The sequence below is a fragment of the Pan troglodytes genome, chromosome 16 (assembly GCF_028858775.2).
Source record: "Pan troglodytes isolate AG18354 chromosome 16, NHGRI_mPanTro3-v2.0_pri, whole genome shotgun sequence".
Classification (NCBI taxonomy): Eukaryota; Metazoa; Chordata; class Mammalia; order Primates; family Hominidae; genus Pan; species Pan troglodytes.
Genome location: NC_072414.2, coordinates 27,393,009 through 27,414,522, shown reverse-complemented (window position 1 = coordinate 27,414,522; position 21,514 = coordinate 27,393,009). Strand labels below are relative to the sequence as shown.

At 35.9% G+C, this 21,514-nt stretch overlaps 1 protein-coding gene across 6 annotated transcripts in view; it reads left to right on the top strand.

The window, feature by feature from the left end:
* Positions 1–21,514, top strand: part of DPH6 (diphthamine biosynthesis 6) — a 405,738-nt gene that overhangs the window by 72,111 nt on the left and 312,113 nt on the right. For all 6 annotated transcript variants that reach the window (XR_010151340.1, XM_063794026.1, XM_063794025.1 and 3 more), the window contains 2 exon segments: positions 16,313–16,386; positions 20,354–20,472. Coding sequence is in view for 5 of the 6 variants with exons in the window: in XM_063794026.1 (XP_063650096.1) it covers positions 16,313–16,386; positions 20,354–20,472 (193 nt within the window). In the remaining variant the exon portion in view is untranslated.

Genomic DNA, 21,514 nt, shown 5'->3' with positions numbered 1-21,514 from the left:
TTGCTCTTTATGATTGAGCACCTTCACATGTTACATTAGTTGCCTCACACAACCCTATGAACTAGATATTATCTGTATTTTATGAAGGAACTGAGTTGATGAGAGTTAAGAAATTTGTACAAGATTTTGTTAATGTGTATGTTGTAAAGCTGAGCTTTTTAACTCAGGTCTTCTATTTCTCTATTTTTTTTTCTAATAATTCACTTTAAGTTATGTATTCTTGTGACCACAAATTACATCTCCTATAGTAATTAAGATACATTTAATTTTGGAGGTATTTTTGAAGACAAGTTATACAGTTTTTAAAAAGTTTTTCTTTAAAAAGTACAGTTAGTATGTATAATTAAAGATAGGAGTTTTTGTTTTGTTTTGTTCTAAGTTCACTCCGTACTTTTAAAGACTATGAAGCCGGATACATTTTCTCATGGCTTTGTTATTCTTGAAGTGGATAATGTTTCTGTTTGTTAGCAGAAGTAAGACTGGATTGGGAAATGGCCTATCAAATTCTGTCTGTAGGGCTGCCAACGCGTTTTGTGAACCTGTGTAAGTCACGCTACTTACTTTTGACTTAGGACCAAACGTGTTACCTTTCTCCTTGATCCCACGTTCTTTTCTAGCAATTGCACTATCTCTTCACAAGTCTTTTTGAAATATTTATTTTCTTTCTCATCTCCCCTTTTCTTATCCTGTTTCAGTTCAGTTCCCGTCAACATCAATTTATTAAAACTTCTCTTGTCAAGGTCAGTAATGACCAAATCCAGTGAACTTTTTTATTTTTTTTAAATCCCCATTTTTTTCATTCCTCGACCTCTTTGTGATACTTGGCACTATAGACTCTGCCCTTTAAAACCTCTTTGACCTGGGCGTCTGTGATAGCCTTTTCTTTTGGCTTTTCTGTCTATCCCTCTGTTCTTAGTTTTTATTTATTTGTTTGTTATTTATTTACTTATTTAGTCTTTTTTGAGACACAGTCTTGCTCTCTCACCCAGGCTGGAAGTGTAGTGGTGCGATCTCGGCTCACTGCAACCTCTGCCTCCCGGGTTCAAGCAATTCTCCTGCCTCAGCCTCCTGAGTAGCTGGGATTACAGGCACACACCACCATGCCCGGCTAATTTTTGTATTTTTAGTAGAGACAGGGTTTCGCCATGTTGGCCAGGCTGGTCTCAAACTCCTGACCTCAGGTGATCTGCCCTCCTCAGCCTCCCAAAGTGCTGTGATTACAGGTGTGAGCCTAGTTTTATGCCTGGCCTAGTTTTCTTTTAAGACTCTTCTTTCCCTGCCCACTTTGTAAATGTATGTTCTCGGGGCTTCATTCTTCACCCTCTTCTTTCAGTTTATATGTTTTCACTGTTTTATCATATCTCTTCACATGGCTTCAGCTACCACTGGTATACACATTTATGTTACCTGATTATACCTGTTTTTTGAACTCCATAACCAACTGTCTACTGGATACCTTGCATTGAATGACCTAAAGGCACATAAGATTCAGTGTTCAATTGGCACTCAACATCTTCCCCATGTCTGTGCATTTCCTATCAGTCAGTGTGATTGCTCTCTATCAAGTGACCAAGCCAAACACTTGGGAGCATTCTGGGTTCCTTTCTTGGCCATATAACACCAGAATCTATTACTCATTCCTTATAAACTTATGAATCTGCCCTCTTCTTGTCATAACTACTGCCTTAGTTTAGACCTTTATCATTTCTTACTTAGATTTCTTTAGGGTTCCTTGCTTTTAATTTTAACTTGCTTTTAACTTTTAACTTTTCTGATCACTACTCCTATACAACCTTTTAAAAATGTGAGTTCAGCTATACAACAATGTCAATATACTTAATGCCACTGAACTTTACACTTAAAAATGGTTAAAATTGTAAATATTATGTTATATATATTTTACCAATAAGAAAAGTAAATCCAATATTTATGTTATCATGTTTGTCTCAGTAAATCTTCCTTTCCTTCCTTGTCAGAATGTAATCTAAATTCTTTACCATGGCCTACAAAGTGTGGTACATAATGCTGTTCATGCTGTGGTTTCTGCCTGGCCTGTTGTTGTTGTTGTTGTTGTTGTTGTTTTGAAGCAGAGTTTTGCTCTTGTTGCCCAGGCTGGAGTGCAGTGGTGTTGGGTCTTGGCTCACTGCAACCTCCGCCTCCCGGATTCAAGCGATTCTCCTGACTCTGCCTCCCAAGTAACTGGGATTACAGGCACCTGCCATCATGCCCAGCTAATTTTCGTACTTTTAGTAGAGACAGGGTTTCACCATGTTGGCCAGGTTTGTCTTGAACTCCGAACGCCTGTTGATCCACCTGCCTCAGCCTCCCAAAGTGCTGGGATTACTGGCATGAGCCACCGCGCTCAGCCTCTGCCTGGCCTTTTAGTCTCATCTCCTGCTAACTGTCCCCTTTTCACCACCCTTAAACTTCCCATCATTCTTACCAGGTTTTTTTCCCCTTCTTGCTTTTTCTGTTACGTGCCCCATAACCTCTGATAATCCTGTCCATTGGGGTTACAGATTTGGTCCCTTAAGTCTCTTTGTTTATGACTATGTTCATGTTTAGCTCCTTAGTCTTGACCCCCACCCCAGAGATTTCCCTTGCTCCTACCGTGAAAGGGAGAATGGTAGATGAGGATAGAGAGATAATGGGGTATCTGTCTTATTTTGAGTGAGATATGACTTAGAGGGTTTTGAGCAGGCAAGACAGTTAGCTTAAGAACATGGAAGAAGCACTATGAGGCAGAGGCTGGGACGGTCTGTGACGCACTTGGAGTGGATAGACAGCTCAGTGATTGTTCCCTGCACAGATATTCACCTGGTGTTTAATTCTACATCTCATTTATTATTGAGAAATCTGGGGCAAGTTATGCAGCTATTCTTGACCTCTTTCTCTTCTGTAAAATGAAATTAATAAAAGCTCTCTTGAAGGATCGTTAGGATGATAAAATGAGATAATGCATAGAGTAAAGAGATAAGCACGATGCTTTGCAGATAGTTTCTTGGTAAATTCAGTTTGGGTGAGTGAATGTTGAAGCAGATTGAAATTTGAGAAATAGCCTTACTTGTATCCAATGAAATATTTTTCAAGAAATTCAGTTTTATGAACTATGAAATTTATTTGATATTTATTTAGACAGCCTGTGCCACTTAACAATGTTTTGGTTAACAAAGGACCACGTATACGGTGTTGTTTCCGTAAGATTATAATGGAACTGAAAAATTCCAATCTCCTATTGACATCACAGCCATCTTAATGTCATAGCACAACATTTTACTCATGTGTTTGTGGTGATACTGGTGTAAACAAATCTGCTACAATGACTGTTTATTGTTATATTTGAGTGTACTCCAACTTATAAAAAAAGATTAAGTGTAAAACAGCCTCAGGCCGGTCCCTCCGAGGTATTCCGCAAGAAGGCCTTGTTATTATAGGAATGACAGCTCCATGCCAGTCATTACTCCTGAAGACCTTCCGGTGGAATGATATGTAGAGGAGGAAGACAGTGTTACTGATAACCTTGACCCTGTTAGGCTAATGCATGTGCTTGTGTCTTAGTTTTTTTTGTTTGTTTTGTTTCTTTGTTTGTTTGAGATGGAGTCTCACCCTGTTGCCAAGGCTGGAGTGCCGTGGTGCGATCTGAGCTCACTGCAACCTCCGCCTCCCAGGTTCAGGCGATTCTCCTGCCTCAGCCTCCCGTGTAGCTGGGATTACAGGCACGCACCACCATGCCCAGCTAATTTTTGTATTTTTAGTAGAGATGAGGGTTTCACCATGTTGGCCAGGCTGATCTCAAACTCCTGACCTCAAGTGATCTGCCTGCCTTGGCCTCCCAAAGTGCTGGGATTACAGGCATGAGCCACCACATCCAGTCTTGGGTCTTAGTTTTTAACAAAAAAGCTTAAAGAGTAAAAAATAAAATGTTTTAAAAATAGAAAAAAGTTTACAGAATAAGGACATAAAGAAAATATTTTGTACAATTTATTTATGTTTTAATCCAAGTGTTATTACAAAGAGTAAAAAACAGATTAAAAAGTTAATTAGTAATAAAGTAAAAAAGTTACAGTAAGCTAAGGTTATTATTTAAGGAAGAATTTTTTTTATAAATTTAGTACAGCTGAAACATACCATGTTTATAATCTACATTAGTGTACAGTAATGTCCTAGGCCTTTGTATTCACTCAACATTCACTCACTGATTCACCCAAAACAACTTCCAGTCCTGTAAGCTCCAGCCATGCTAAGTGCACTTTAAAGGTGTATCATTTGTATCTTTTTAATTGTATTTTTACTGTACTTTTTCTATGGTTAGATATGTTTAGATACCCAAATATTTACCATTGTTACAATTCCCTACAGTATTCAGTATAGTAATATGCTGTACAGGTTTATAGCCTAGGAGCAATAGGCTATACCATATAGCTGAGGTGTGTAGTAGGCTATTACCATCTACATTTATATAAATACACTCTATGATGTTCATTTGATGAAACTGCATAATGACTCATTCCTTAGAATGTATGCCCATTGTTAAATATCTTACAACTGTATACATTTCAGTATGGTCCTATTACTGCAAATGAAATTTTACATAAACGATTTTTTTCTTGGTAGTAGTGGTTTAAGTATAGATTTTAGAATATTATACTCCTGTTTATGTAAGTTTCATTTTAGTTATCTCAAACTAATCAAAGGACAGCTTAGAGAATGAGTTCAGAAAGCAGCTTCTGAACAGGTTAAACCCTACCAAACTGAGGTGCTTAGAAATGAATACTTCTTGAATGTGTTACTTTATTCTCCCAATAAGCAATTAGGAGAATAAAGGATTGAACCATATGCTTTTTTCCTTATTTATTTTTGTTGCTTGCTGTTGTTTAGGCATTTCACAGAAGTCCTCAAAATATCACCTTATCTTTTATGTATTTAATTATTTTTAATTAATTTTTATTTTTTTGAGACAGAACCTTGTTCTGTTGCCCAGGTTGGAGGTCCAGTGGCAGGATCACTGAACAGCCTCAGTCTCCCAGGCTCGGGCAGTCCTACCACCACAGCCTCCAGAGTAGCTGGGTGTAAAGGTGTGAGCCACCATGCCTGGCCCCACCTTATCTTTTTAGCAAAAAGATTGCTTCAGAAACTCAAGGAAAATAAACAACTGTAGTGCTAGACTTCCATTTAGTTTCACATGTAGGTTGAATTTGATCTGGGATGACTTCATACTGTTGCAACCAAGATGGAGACTTAGAAGTAAAATAACATTGTTTTAAATGGATATAACTGACAAATTATTATGCTCTTCTGCAATTTCTTTGTCATTTTACTTTCAGCCTTAACAACTTTTTCCCCTATTTAATGAAAGCCCACGATGGGAGATAATAATACTACAAATTAGTGACCTAGTATTCTGTCATGAGCTCACTGTTTAATGGGGGAGCTCCAGATGGTGATCATTTTCCATTTTAGAATTTTTTTTATATTGATGATTTCAAGAAAAAAACAAAAGATTTTTTAACTAGTCCAGCAATATTCTAATTAGATTCCTGAATATATTACTTGGAATTCTAAGTGTCACTTTCAGAATCATTTTATTTAAGATAATATTCATTTCTTTGGTTATTTTTATTAGCCTAGACTTGTGTAATTCTACCAAAGTGAAAAATTTGAAGTTTAAGGAAAAAGCATCTAATGCTATACTTGCCATATAAATTTCTCGCTTAGTTATCCAGGCCCTAGAACGTCGTTGGCATTCACAAATGTTTATTTAATAATGTTGTGTTACCAGAAGTCCAAATATTGCCACTCAGAGCTATAATGCAAGTGTGCTTCTTTAATGAATGGTTTGTATTAAAAATGTTAGAATGCCTTTCAGATGAAAAACACTTTGAATTCAGAAGATCATTTTTTTTCTCAACAGGCAGGAACTCATTAACAGAATAAAACTGGTAACTGAGGCATTTTTCAAAGAAAATTATATCCCCGATAAATGCAAGCTGCATATCTTCTTATCTTTGTAGTAAGTAGGCTGAGTTTTCATTTATAAGAAAGGACCGCTTGTTTTCAATTTACCTTGTTGGCTCTGTGAGCCAACATTTCAGTATTGAGACAAGTGGATATTGAGTCAACAGTCTAATTTGTGTCTAGATTTCTACCTTTAATTCCTTCTGCTAAACTTGTGATCATCACTATGACCATATGGCTGAATGTCTTCCTCATCTCAAACCCTGTATTGGTTGCCTTTTAGCTGTATGTAATATAGTAGAAATTTGCATATGAATAACACAACATGGGGTACATTTTATAGTAGAAGTCCATTTCCATCCTCATGTGTGTATGTTCTTGACACTTTAGTGCACTGGTTTTGAGAGTAGTCATTAACAAATCTTTAGGACTAGGTTATAAACTCTTACAGACAGGTTTATGTTTTGGTGATTAGAATAGGACTATGACATATTAGGCCCTTATTGATGGGTTGTTTCATAGAAGATTCAAGCACACAGTCAGCTACCAAATGGAGACCAACAGTTAGGATTGTGAGGATTTGTTGACAGATAAATTATTTATATTTCTTTTTAGAACCAGATTTGTTTCTTTGAAAAAAATATTTGTCAGATTTTATACATAAATGCTATTTTAGGGAAGATGTTGGAAGACATCAGTAGGAGCTGTTATCTGCTATGAATCTATTTTCTTATCATCTAGAAGGACAAAGAATCAGCATTTCTGACTGTTTAGTATCTGGAATATATTTTTTTAAAAAAGTATTTCCTAATGTTATCCTATAGGTGAGAATTGTCTCCCTTGTGGTCTGTTATAATGTATATAGACTTATGTCACATATTTGCCTTATTTCTTTTTTTTTTTTTTGAGACAAAGTCTTGCCCTATTGCCAGGCTGGAGTACTGTAGCACGATCTCGGCTCACTGCAACCTCCGACTCCCTGGTTCAAGTGATTCTCCTGCCTCAGCCTCCCAAGTAGCTGGGATTACAGGCATGTGCCACCACGCCCAGATAATTTTTGTATTTTTAGTAGAGACAGGGTTTTACTATGTTGGCCAGGGTGGTCTCGAACTCCTGACCTTGTGATCCGCCTGCCTTGGCCTCCCAAAGTGCTGAGATTACATGTGTGAGCCACCACGCCCAGCCATTTGACTTATTTCTTTATGTGTCCATTCGTCTGCATTTCTTATCACTAGATTTTAATTTTTTAAGAACATCGACTGTGCTGTTTTCTAATGTGTTTTAACTTTCCTAGTATAGGACCTGTCACAAAGTGGGACTTTTAAAATTACTGTTTGATAAATATATGAATGATTGTGTCTGACAGCTTACCAGCACATGGGATAAGAGATGAATGTATATATATATATATCCATAGGTATATTTTTAATATCATTTCCCTCTAATTAAGAAAGTAATACATGGGTTGTAAAAATACTTAAAATATAAAGTTGGAAATAAAATAGCAAAAATGAAATACTACTCAAAAATAAGAATTATTACACTTTGGTCTATTTCTGGTCCTCTTTCTACACTTAGGGCTATTTCAAAAAATACATATTTTAGTATGTACTTTATGAACACTTGCTTCGCTTAGCCTTATATCATTAGTAGTTCCTTGTATTTCATGTCCTTTGAAAATATGTCTTTTAATGACTGCTTTGTTTTCCCTCTTCCAAATGTACCACAGTTCATTGAATCATCCTTTTGTTTAGGATTTTAGGGTTTTCTAATTTTTATTTCACTTACATGTAGAATATAAATATGATAAATATTTTTACATATAAACTTGTGCACATTTACAATTATTTTTATAGACTGCATTTCTGGATATAAATTTGAAATTTCTGGGACTATGAGAATAAACATCATGAAGGTTCATGATACATACTACAAAATTATTTTTCAGAAAGGATGCACTGATAACAGCCCCATTGGTGGCATAGGAGATTATGCAATTCCCCATACACTCATCAACTTTTAATCTGAGTATTTATCAAATTTTACACACACACACACACACACACATACTCGTATATATCTGTTTGACAAAAAGTATCTAATTTTAGCTTATATTTTCTTTGTTTTTTTAAGAGGTTGAAATTAGTTATTTGTATTTATTCTCTTAAAAATTACCTATTAATATCCTTTCCTCATTTTTACTACTGGTGTGTTAATTCATCCCATATTGATTTGAAAGACAAAGATACCCTTTGTTATGTATATTACCAAATGGTAATTTTATTTCTATTTATTGCCTTTGTTTTAGGTCATTGTTTAAGTACAGAAATACTGTAATTTTATGTAGTCCACATCATTCAGTTATAAATATTTATTTAATATTGTACCAGGTACTTTTCTAGAGCTGAGATTACAGTGGGAACGGGACCAAGTACCATCATGGAGCTGTGACAGACATTTTAAACATAAATATTTAATTTTTAAAAAATGATATAATTTTAGGTAGTACTGTGAAGAAAATAAAGCCAGGGCAAGGACATAGAAAGTGATGGTGAAAGGATAGGAGGGATATTTTAGAAAGAGAAGTCCTCTCTGAGATATTTTCACAGAGACCTGGAAGAAGTGAGGGAATAAGCCACATAAATTCTAGGGAAGGTGTTTTACAGGCACAGGCAAAGGTAAGCCCAGAGACCTTGAGATGGAAACAAGCATAGGTGTTTGAGGAGCAGTAAGGACTGCAGTGTGCATCAGTGGAGTATACTTGGGAGTGCAGTAGTTGGTGGTGATGTCAGAGAGGTTGGCAGAGTCCAGGCATAAATACCTTTAAGGCTATCTGCAAGGAGCTTGGATTTTATTCTTAAATAGAATGGGAAGTCACTGAAGGATTTTGAATTGGGGAAGCTTCATGCCATGGCTTGTGTTTAGAAAGATCACTCTGTTTGTGGAGATAGACTGTAGGGAGGAAGAGTGGACTTAGGGAGGCCAGTTAGGAAGCTATGGTAATAGTCAAATTAAGGGGTGGTGGTCATTAGGACTAGAGTGGTAGTAGTGGAGGTGATGAGAAGTGGTTGGAATCTGGGATATTTTTGGAAGGTGAAGCTAACAGAACTACTGATTGATAGGATGCACGTCATAAAGAAAAGAGAAATCATGAGTGAATCTAAAGTTTTTGGCCTGAATAACAATATACATGTTGTGCCATTTCCTAAAATGAGGAGCAATAGGGAGGATTTCTGTGTGGGATGGATATATGTGCTGGATCAAGAGCTTTGTTGAATCTGCAGCCTAACTCAGAATTCAAAAGTGTTTTACCTAGGATATCCAAATGCTGGAATTTTAGGGGGAAAATATAGCTTTCCTTCTATATAGAAGAGAGTAAGTGGTTCTTTGAAAAACATTACCCTGTTTTTTCTTTTTCAACCTAAATTTTTATAGCTTCCTTTGACATATTCTTGGTTTAAAGAAATGTTTAAGAAATACAAGAGTGTATAAAGTAAAAAGTGGAAGTCCGTACCCCCTTCCTTCATTCTCCACCCATTCCCACTCTCCAGGGTATCATCATTATTAGCAGTGTGCCATGTATACTTCCAAAAGAAGACTTGGTCCTTCTTTCCTTAAAAAAAAAAAAAAAGATCACAACTAAGAATTTCTTTCATTGTATTTAAAAGACCAAAGGCTGCACTTGACTGATACATATACAGCATGTATGTGCATGTGCGTGCATACTCCCATGCACTCCCAGTTGCAAAAATCAACTGTTTACTACATAGTGCTTCCCAGCCTCAGTGGAGGAACTTGAAGATTGCTGTGGCTTTTCTTTGTACATTAACAAAAATGTATTCTGGCTGGGTACAGTAGCTCATGCCTGTAATCCCAGCACTTTGGGAGGCCACGGCAGGAGGATCACAAGGTCTGGAGTTTGAGGCCAGCATGGTGAAACCCCATCTCTACTAAAAGTACAAAAAAATTAAGGGTATGGTGGCACGCGCCTGTAGTCCCAGCTATTCGAAGGCTGAGGCAGGAGAATTGCTTGAACCCAGTAGGCGGAGGTTGCAGTGAGCCAAGATCACGCCACTGCATTCCAGCCTGGGCGACAGAGCGAGACTCCATCTCAAATAAATAAATAAATGAATAAATAAATAAGTATTCTGAGAACCATGGTTGATCATCTAGATTCAGCTCTTGGATTCTTAAACATTGTATTGATGTATTTATTGGCTCTTTCTGAATAAATTCTTGTTCTTTTGCCTACAGATAGGTGTGGAAATAGTTCTAGTAATGAACCTTTTTTTTTTTTTTTTTTTTTTTTTACCAGTTTGTGAGTATCTCTTTGCTTTAGGAAGTGCCGTCTCTATTGTTAAAATTGTCGACATAGGTCAGACAGCTGCCTGGACTAGCTTCCCAGCAATCCTGCAGGTGTGATTCATATTGACAGAGATTGGAGAAGAAAAGTATTCTAAGCAACAAATGGGCCTGTGATGCCTGCTTGTCTAATTTGGTCATAGTTAACTTTGTAAGAATCTGTTAATGTCCCATATTTACAAAGTGAGGAAGATAATGATAATCTACCTCAGAGCGTTGTTGAGAGCAGTAACTAATATAAATGTTTAATGACATTATGCACTGCTGTTTCTAATACTCAGTGATGCTACTGCTGACTTTATTTCCTGAGATGAACTTATATATCATCATTTATAGTGATAATGGCCTAAGCGGAATAGTTTCACTTGTGTCGGAGAGCCCCTGTGGTTTAGCAATGTGCCAGCCTATTTAGGGTCCAGTCTTTGTCTCTAAGTTCTCAGTTACTAGCATTATTATCTTTAATTTCTATTTTCTTCCCGTTTGGTCTCTACTACTTGATTAGCTTTTGGTTATCTTCATGACAAGAATGTAATTTAATATGAATTAAAATCTCCAAATTCTATTAAATTTAGTAATAGATATTCATTCACTGATTAATTATACTTTTTTTTCCTCTGAGGATCTGAAATTCATTCTTTGAAGAACTGGCAGTGTATGTGTCTTTCCTTCAAATGTTTATTCTGTTTTCTGTTAATCATGACTGCAGCTTTCTCCTAAAGGGTCATAATCAACCCCCAATGGTAAAATACAATGGTTTTGTTGAAGTTTCTATAGCATATGGTACTATGTCAGTAAGAAAGAGCACAGCTGTGGTTGGTAGATGGTCCTTAATTTAAAGGCTTGGTGTTTTATTTACCAGCTTTGTTAACTTGAATGGGTTAATCACCTTGGTTTTTTCACATATGAAATCAGTTTAATAGTATTTTGGATTGTTATGAGGAATAACTGAAATAAGATATACAAAGTACCTAACATAAATCTTAGTGCATACTGGGTACTTGGTAATGTTGTTACTTTGTCCTTGCCTTTTCATCAAAATTTTCTGTATATTTGTGCACACAGTTACTTTATCCTGATTACATCTTCTGTCATTATGACCACGCTTTTTGAACGTCTTCACTGGGTTTTCCTTCCCTTACCTCTCCTTACATGTTGGTGTACCCCCGGTGTCTTCCACTCAGCCCTCTTCTCACCCTATATCCTATTTCTTGAGGTTCTTGTTTGCTCCCGTGGCTTCAAGTATATACTGACAACACCCACATATATTCCTATACTGTCTTGAGCACCAGAGTTGTATTCAGTGTACCTAATAGTCTTATCTATTTGGATAGCGCTATAAACTAATTATGCCCCCCAACCCAAATTCATATGTTGAAGCCCTAGCCTCACATGTGATGGCATTTGGAGATGTATTTGGATGGTATTTGGATCTCCTTTGGGAGATAATTAGGTTTAGATGAGGTTATGAAAGTGAGGCCCTCATGATAGAATTAGTATCCTTGTAAGAAAAGACACCAGAAAGGAGTTTGCACTTTCTCCCTGCCACCCCTGGAACCATGTGAAGACACAGCAAGATGACGATCATCTACAAGGCAGGAAGAGAAGCCTTAAGAGAGTCCCAGAGAATTCATGCTGGCATCTTGAGCTTAGACTTCTGGCCTCCATAACTGTGAGAAAGTAAATTTCTGTTATTTAAGCAACCCAGTCTACATGGTATTTTGTTGTGACAGTATGAGCCACACAAAGATACCTAGCAAACAAATTGAATACAACATATGCAAAACTAAATAAACAGAGTATTTTCTTTTAAAACATGTATATATTTTCTTTCTCAGTTAATAGTCATTTAAGGTAGAAACATTGGTCCCATTCTTTAGGTTCTCTCCTTATCTCTCTCCAGGTTTGAAGGGAGAATTGGGCTGCAAGGGGCACAGGAACTGTTTGGGAATAACTGAAATGATGTCTATCTTGATTATGGTACCAGTTTCACTGGTTTCGATCCAAAATGATTGCATTATGTATTTTAACTGTATGCAGTTGATTGTACATGATTATACCTCAGTTGAGTTGGTTTAAAAAATTTGTAGGGATAGGGTCCCAGAGTCTATATTACTAATATCCTGTAGCATACTTGGTTTTATTTCAGCTATGACACAAGGTGATTCATTTGGCTGTCTTTATGCTGTCTCAGTACATCTTTTATGGTAGTAGCCATTCTCTTTTTTTCTCTGCTGACACTTCCATTGCTATTGTTTATTTACTGACTTTTTCTCCCAAATGATATGGGTCAGGGATCAGGACCCGAACCTAGCTATGTCTTTTCTAAGGCGTAGATTGACTATGTGGTAGATCTTTATCTTTTAAATATCGATTTTGCCCTTTATTTGAAGTTTGTAGTTGCGTTCAAAATCATTAAGGAATCAGCAGAAGTCATTCTTATCCCTGGATTATTCAGGTCTCACTGTGCTGGAAAACTGTGTTGCAACTCTACCTAGAGTTGCGTGTCAAGGGTTAGTAGGCTAGTCTTGAGAAGTCATAATGAGAAAGAGTGTTAAAACCCATGAGTGAAGGGCTTTGTCCATCAAAATGAAAGAGTTAGGTTTTTATCCAGTAGTAGCAGTACGGTCAGCCCTCTGTATCCACGGATTCACATCCACGGATTCAACCCACTGTAGATAAAAAATATTATGAGGAAGAACCAATAAAAAATAAGAATACAAAAATAAAAATACAAATTTTAAAAATACAGTATGGCAGCTATTTACATAGCATTTACCTTGTATTTGGGTATTATAAGTAATCTGGAGACTAAAGTTTATGCAAGGATATGCATTGGTTATATGCAAATACTATACTATCTTATATTAATGGACTTGAGAATCTGTGGATTTTGATTTGAGGGGGATTTCTGGAAACAATCCCCCACTGATAATGAGAGATGACTGTAGTAGTAGTCAGTAGTAGTAATAGTAGAAGTAGTAACACAGGTGGTTATAGAAGTAATAGGAATGGTAAAGATCATAATAATGAAAGAAGAAAATATTTGCTGAATGCTTACCAGGTGCTGGATACTGTGTTATTTGCCTGAATTATTTTATTCAATCTCCTAGTAACCTTGGAAAATAGGAATTGATATTTTTTATCCTCACTTTATAGGTGAGGAAACAGACACAGAGAAATTCAGTAACATTCAAAATCACAGAGCTAGTGACAGGGCTGGATTTCTACCAGGCAGTAGTAATTACACCTGTAATCCCAGCAATTTGGGAGGCCAAGGCAGGCAGATCACTTAAGGTCAGGAGTTCAAGACCAGCCTGGGCAACATGGCAAAGTCTTGTCTCTACTAAAATACAAAAATTAGCTGGGCTTGCTGACACAACACATGCCTGTAATCCCAGCTCCTCAGGAGGCAGAGGCACAAGAATCACTTGAACCCAGGAGGCCTCAAAAAAAAATTATTGAACAAATACAACTAATGGTCTGTATATAGGCTCAGTGTTGAAGAATAGTCAGAGTTTACTTAGTGCGGATTAGTTAAGTGTTATCAAATAAAAAATAAAATAAATGGGGCCAGGCACGATGGCTCAAGCTTGTCATCCCAGCACTTTGGGAGGCCAAGGCGGGCAGATCAGTTGAGTCCAGGAGTTCGAGACCAGCCTGGGCAACACAGTGAAACCCCATCTCTACTAAAAATAGAAAAAAATAGCTGGGCATGGTGGTACACGTCTGTAGTCCCAGTTACTCTGGAGGCTGAGGCAGAAGAATCGCTTGAACCCTGGAGCTGAGATCACCCCACTGCACTCCAGCCTGGGCAGCAGAGGGAGTGAGACTCTGTCTCTAAATAAGTAAATAAATAAAAATTAAAAATACATGAAATAAAATGAAATAGATGGGAGTAGAAGATAATTCCAGAGAATGCATGTATACAAAGAAGAAATTGTTTTAGGGTTGTGATGAGCATTAACTAAAAATCATAGCACACTAGTGAATGGCAAATGGATAATAAATTCCAATTATTATTTTAATAGTAATTTGACAGCCAGGCGCAGTGGCTCACGCCTGTAATCCCAGCACTTTGGGAGGCCGAGGCAGGTGGATCACCAGGTCAGGAGTTCGAGACCAGCCTGGCCAATATGGTGAAACCCCGTCTCTACTAAAAATACAAAACTTAGCTGGGCGTGGTGGCACACACCTGTAGTCCCAGCTAGTCGGGAGGCTGAGGCAGAAGGATCGCTTGAACCCTGGAGGCGGAGGTTGCAGTGAGCTGAGATCGTGCCACTGCACTCCAGCCTGGGTGGCAGAGCAAGACTCCATCTCAAAAAAAAAAATAACTATATATATATATATATATATATATAGTAATTTGACTTAGTTAAGGAAGAAAACACCAGTGGCTTTTGTCTTTGTTTCCATGATCTCTAGAGAAATACACACACTCCTATACATCTATAATATTTAGTACTTCATTATTTTTATAGCAGAACTTCAGATAAACATCTATATGATATAGGAATATAACTAAAATTTTGATAACATTATTCAACAACTCTGATCTATACTGTATTTACATTTAATAAGGAACTCTATGTCATGACTTTTTCTAATGAATACAAAGACTTTCATGAAAACAAAAATGGCTAGGAAGGTTAGGGAAAGGTTATAAGCAAATGTTCTCACAAAGTTGCTGAAATAGGAAAGTAAAGGAAATAGCTCTTTTCCTGACACCTTATCTGATAAAAATAATCGTTTTATTTTGGGGTGATTTGGGCAGGTATTTCTCTATCATTTTGGAGGGCAAATTTTAAATCGACTTTAAAGACATAAAAAATTCCTTTTTTGCATTTTTGTTTATTTATTATGGCATCCTTTTAGGTACACAGGGTTATTTCAGTATGACTTGAAATACTAACTTTTGTTTGATGTGAAACACTTTTGTTTTTCTTTCTAGTTGTCCAAGTTTGGTAAGACCAGAGTATTCATGATGAAGCGATCTCTCTGAAGTAGTTTCTTTTGTACATCCACAGGCTAGGATGGATTTCTTTTACACCTATTCAGAGAATTTCTATTCAGTTTGTTATTAGTAATCACCCCCTAGTCACTTTCTTCATATCTGTTTTCTAGATAACAGTTCCCTAGTTTACACCCATATTGTGTATTATTCTTCCCTAAGTGTATTATCTTATACTCTTTACATTAAATCTCATCTTGGACCTGTCCTTTCAGATCCCCATGTTGTCCATAATCCATCCATGTACTTGATTGATCTTGTTTTGTTTTCTTTTTAATCCATTCTAGCTTTGTATCCTCTGCAAACTTGATCATACTTGAATTTACATTCTCCTCCAGCTCATTAATGAGTATGCTAGACAGGATAGTTGTCATTCCTGTGGGACCATGCTGTATATACTGCTGGATGCTCTCAGTTGCAACTATGTTGATAATAATTCATTGCTTCCTTCCCATGACATAATTCTTTATCTACAGTGCTATACTGTTATCCAGGCAATGCCTCTACCATCTCTGCTTTCTGGATACTCCTATTTCAATCATTTTTTTTCTAAGATTTACAGAAAAATTATTGTGCTCCCTTATCTATTTATGCCATTGCTTAATTTTTAAAAGAAGTTACTCAATCTGGGAAAATATTGTCCTTAAATAGAAATTTCTCAAAAGTTTCCATCGAACATCAGTGAGTCTTTAAAAATACGTTAAGTGTGAAACATTTTGGAAGTGCTGCCTAAGTCTTTGCTTTCTCCATGGAAAGGGATCTCAGTTATTTAAATTTTAAGTAAAACCATAATTATTTTTCTCACAGCTGAGAGAATGATTTAAATATATGCAAATTTTTTCTGAATGTCGATTATATTTTCAGTAAATTACTCTGGTTTGAGGTAGTTTTCTAGATGAGACACAGTTCATTTATAATTTTCAGAGCATGATGTGGAGCCATTTGTTACTTTATTTTTAAAGTTATGGTTTTTTCCTTTATTTTCAGGAAAAAGAAGAAGTAGAGGGGATATCAGTAGGTGCTATACTTTCTGACTATCAGCGTATTCGAGTGGAAAATGTGTAAGAAAACATTAATTTGTTAGTTTTAAAAGTGTATGTGTTTTAAGAATGTGAATAAGTGAAAAATAATAATCGTATTCAAATTATAAATAGGTATGGTAGTCTACGTGCTCCATAGAATTAAATGTGTGTATTTACCTAAGTAACAAAAGTCATGCTTTTCCTTTTTTCTATCCTTATATCTCACATGAGGAAACGTAACTTATTTAGTGTAAGGAAAAATAATCTATAATAGAATTGAGACAGATTTTTTAGTGAGAAGTATTCTCTTCACTTTTTTCTTATTTGATTTAGTATATCCTGTTAATCTCTTTTAACTCATCATTTGTAATAAAACTCAAGAGATAATAAAAGGAATACAGTAATATTTTAAAGAAGAAAATGTTTACTAAGGAGTCCTCTCCTCTTTGGTTCATATAATTCAGTTCTTGTCTAAAAATATTTATATGATTGAAATACTTACATATAAAGCCATTCAACTTTCAGGGAATTTTTAGGATGTTCCTCCCCTCGTCCTAGCCCCTCTCTACTCCCCTAAGGGAGGGAGCACTAGTGAAGCATTTAGTCTGTAACTGCACATACCAAAACGGTCAATTCTATTGATCTATTCAAAAATCATGAGGTTAAATGATAATATTGGTTATTTAATGTTGGCCTGGCAAGACACCACCTGAATGAATTTACTTTTCATTTTTAATTTATCTAGATAAATATAATATTTTATAGAGATTCTGGGCATAATTATATTAACAAAAAAAATTGGACTGCATTATTTTTCTTAAGCACAATTTGACCTACAAATAAGTGATTTTGCTAGTCAAAAGGATAAATAGAATAAGATAATGGCTGTATTTATATAATATTTTTATATTCTTGATAAAGAAACATTCCTATTTACTATCTCATTTAAAACCTACATATTAATAGATTTGAAAACTTAAGTTTCATTTTTATTTTATTTATTTTCTCTCCAATTCCATGGTGGATTTAGGGCAGTTAAAAAAAATACAGAATTTTAAGAGTGAATGAAGGGAAAACAAGGTAAAGCATAGTTAAGTGAAGAGAAATATGATCTTACATTTTAGAGGTGTATCAGAATCTCTGGACGATGGATGATGATGGTGGAGTGGGGAAGGAGGTCATGTGTATTTTGAGAAACTTTTCCTTACATTCTACCTAGATGTAGATCTACCGTTGAGAACAACTGATCTGCAGATGGAGATGAATTGCATATCCCTTAAGCCAGACATTAGAAATAATAGTATTGTCATCAAGTTTTAGATCATATTCTCTGAGAATTATTTAGTTTAAAAATTAGTGTTTTTTAAGAAGTTCAAACCCACAGGCTTTAATGGGTAGCCAAACTGGAGATAGGGATGACATCTATTTATGAAAGTTAAAAAGCCAAATAAAAATGTGCTCCTGATTAGGAGGCTGCCCATTGCATATATGTGTATATATATATGGAAGAAGGGCACATGTCATGCCCATGGGTAGAGACTTTCTCAAAACACAATCACTGGTACACTTCAACACACGGTTGAACAGATGAACAGACTTTATGTTATAAAGCGTATCTGCAATTATTTTATCCTTGAAACTTCAAAAGTAATGTTACTGGGAGTCCATTGGTCCACAAACTCAATTTTGAATTAGCCTATGCCCAAATTTTAGTTTGTGTTGTATTATTACTAGTTCTTGCTGTCCTCTCACCCAGTGTTTAATGCCTACTAATCAAAACAGCCTGTCTACCTTTTTAAACTAAGATTTATTTTTTTATGGACAAAAAGTTTTTTCTTCCTGTCCTTATCGTAAAATTCGTGGTTGTTGCTTTGAAATTCCTCAAAATCTCTTGACTATAGACTTAAGTAAAAAATTTTAACCTATTTAAGTTCTTTAACAGTTCAAAATATCATGGCTCAAATAAACTTACTCTGTAAATCACTGCTGAATTTGAACTTGTGACATCTATTAAACACTTTACATTCTGCAATTATGTTTGTATTACATGGGTAGTTCACATTTTATTATTTTTGTATTTATTAGCTGCTTCAGCATTGCTTTAGATGTTCTGAGACATTTTAAAAGGGAAAATTACATGCAACAATCTCTGCAATGAGGAAGGTTTTGGTTTTTTGAAAGTCAGGGTATATGTAAATGAAAAAAAATAGTGATATTTTTAAGGCCATGTGTGAGTAAATGACCAAACATGGTACATTTAATAAGTATTGGGATCTCTGAGAGAGAGAGAGAGAGAGAGAGAGAGAGAGAGAGAGAGAGAGAGAGAGAGAGAATCAATATAGGCCAGAGTAGTCGGCCAAGCAGCCTTACAGATGCTAGGGATGCTGGGTTTTACTTATAAACCTTATAGACACTGGGTTTTAGAGCTATATTCTTGGTTTGAAATCTGATCTCAGCCAGTTAGTGTATGACTTGGGCAAGTCACTTGGCTTTGACTATCATTTATTGAATACCTATTTTATCCAGGCTTTGTACTACATTATCTATATTACCTTTAATTCATTAAACAATTATAGCCCTCTCTGAGAAAGTGACATTTAAGCAAAGGCATGAAACTAGTGTAATAGGCAAGAATGAGCAGGCAGCAGTGGTAGGATGGAGTGAGAAGAGAATAAGTAGTAGGAAATAAAGTGCAGGAACTAAACAGGGTGAGATCCATGGAGTGATGAGGAGCCACTGGAGGGTTTTGAGCAGAGGAATCCTATGATCTATTTTATGTCTTCTTTTTTTTTTTTTTTTTTTTCGAGACAGAGTCTCGCTCTGTCGCCCAGGCTGGAGTGCAGTGGCGCAATCTCGGCTTATGGCAAGCTCCGCCTCCCAGGTTCACGCCATTCTCCTGCCTCAGCCTCCCGAGTAGCTGGGACTACAGGCGCCCGCCACCACGCCCGCCTAATTTTTTGTATTTTTAGTAGAGACGGGGTTTCACCGTGTTAGCCAGGATGGTCTCGATTTCCTCACCTCGTGATCCACCCGCCTTGGCCTCCCAAAGTGCTGGGATTACAATCGTGAGTCACCGCGCCTGTCCTATTTTATGTCTTAAAAGGATCGCATTGGCTGCTGTGTTGAAAATGGATTTTAAAAGGGTGAGGGTGGAAGCAGGGAAGGAAATTAGGATGTTGACATGAGAGAGAATGGTGGCTCAAACGAGGTTGCTAGCAGTGGTATTAGTGAGGAATGATCACATTCTGCATTGTGGTAGATTGGATGTGGAATGCGAAGAAAAGGAAAGGATGATTTCATTTCACATTTTTTAATCCTCTTAAGAACTTTGAAAGGAACTATTTTTGCCCCTATTTATGAACTAGGAAACTAAGCACAAGGACTTAGATTTTACTTGACTTCTAAAGCCATGCAGCTAGAGTACAAAATGAGGTTTTAAATTCAGATGTGTCTTCACTCCAAAACCGATATTTTTTCTACTTTACCAATAATGGAAAATATCTAGTACAGTGCCTGCAGCATTGTACTTTTTTTCTTACTATTTTCTTTTTATTCAGATTCTTAAAAAAAAATTCAAAGTTAGTAGATAAGAATAGTTCACATAACTGTAGCTATTGTTAATTTAATAAACATGTGGCTATTTTATTAGGATAAATTATTGGCCCACTTTACATATGCTTCAAAATTTTGATACCCATGAAAGTTTTAAAAATGAGAGTATACTGGCATTTGTAAACTCTTTTACATAGATTTCTAAACTAAGAGTCTTACTAAAATTAATATTTCTAGTGTGCCTGGAAATTTCATTTTTATCAGTTTATGCATAACCCATGGAAATTAAATATGTTTATGTTGTATATATAAACATTATGCAAAATAAGTTTTTAAAAGCATTTTCAATGCTAAAATCCTTGAACGAAGCATTATGTTTCAAATCAAAGTAATTGCTGTGGATCCAAGTATAAAACATTAAGAGATCATCTGACTTTTTCTTTTTCTTTTGTAGGTGTAAAAGGCTTAATCTCCAGCCTTTAGCTTACCTTTGGCAGAGAAACCAGGAAGATTTGCTCAGAGAGATGATATCATCTAACATTCAAGCAATGATCATCAAAGTAGCAGCTTTGGGTATGCAGCCAAACTATCAAGGGAGCTGTTTGTTGCCACATAGATGATCTCAGTTCACTAATAAGTAGTTAAAATGAACAAAGAAAACTGATTTAGAATATACAAATGTGGAGTCACAGCTGAAGAAATTGAGTAAGCACCTTCCTTGCATAAAGAAAGTTTTAAAGTGGTCTTTTGACCATTTCCCGAAGTGATTACTAGTAAGGCTTTTTTTTTTTTTTAACATATAACAGGTTCTAAAACTGATATTGTATTATAGTCCTTCAATTTAACTTCTTTTTTTTTTAGGGTTTGGAATTTAGGCTTGTAGGAAACAGGAAATACAAGGGTTATTTTTGTTTTGTTTTGAGGTTTTTTGGAAGCTTCTTATAATATGTATTTGACACAAAACATATTTTCCTTGTATTTTTTAACATATTTTGAATAACGCTAAAATAGAATGATGGTTTTGTTTTTGTTATAAAAAATAAATAGGGTACTGGTTTTTGTTGGGGATGGTGAGAAAATCATGTTTGAGAAAATGTTATCTGATTAGTTAGCATAGACACAGCAGGCAGGTGGTAATCTGATTCAAATATGGACATTACATATGAACACATTTAATTTATTTTGAATTTCTATAATTATATTCATTTTTGAGAAACCGTAGGGTTTGAGCCCAGTCTGTTCATTTCGTGAACCTGTTATAGAAAATGCCCTGAAGCCTGAGAGTTCCCAAAGCCTAAATCATGTACCTCATTTGAGAGTGTTTACCTTGTGGATCTCTGAAATAACAAGGTCTCGAGCTGTAGAAGATTTTACAGATACATTCAGTTTTTAAATAAAATTAAGAGAAATAGTACAGACCCCATAATGTTTCTCCATGGTAAATACCAAGCTACTCTATTCTTGCTGAAGTTGAGGTGTTGTCTTCAGTTGAAGCCTTTATTTAGTGAATCTGTAGTTGATCTCCTTAGCTGTTAAAATGAGAAAGATTGAGTGATATTATGTTTTTATTTCTGAGAAAAGGTTGCTGAGCAGCTCTCATGATTAACGTTATTAT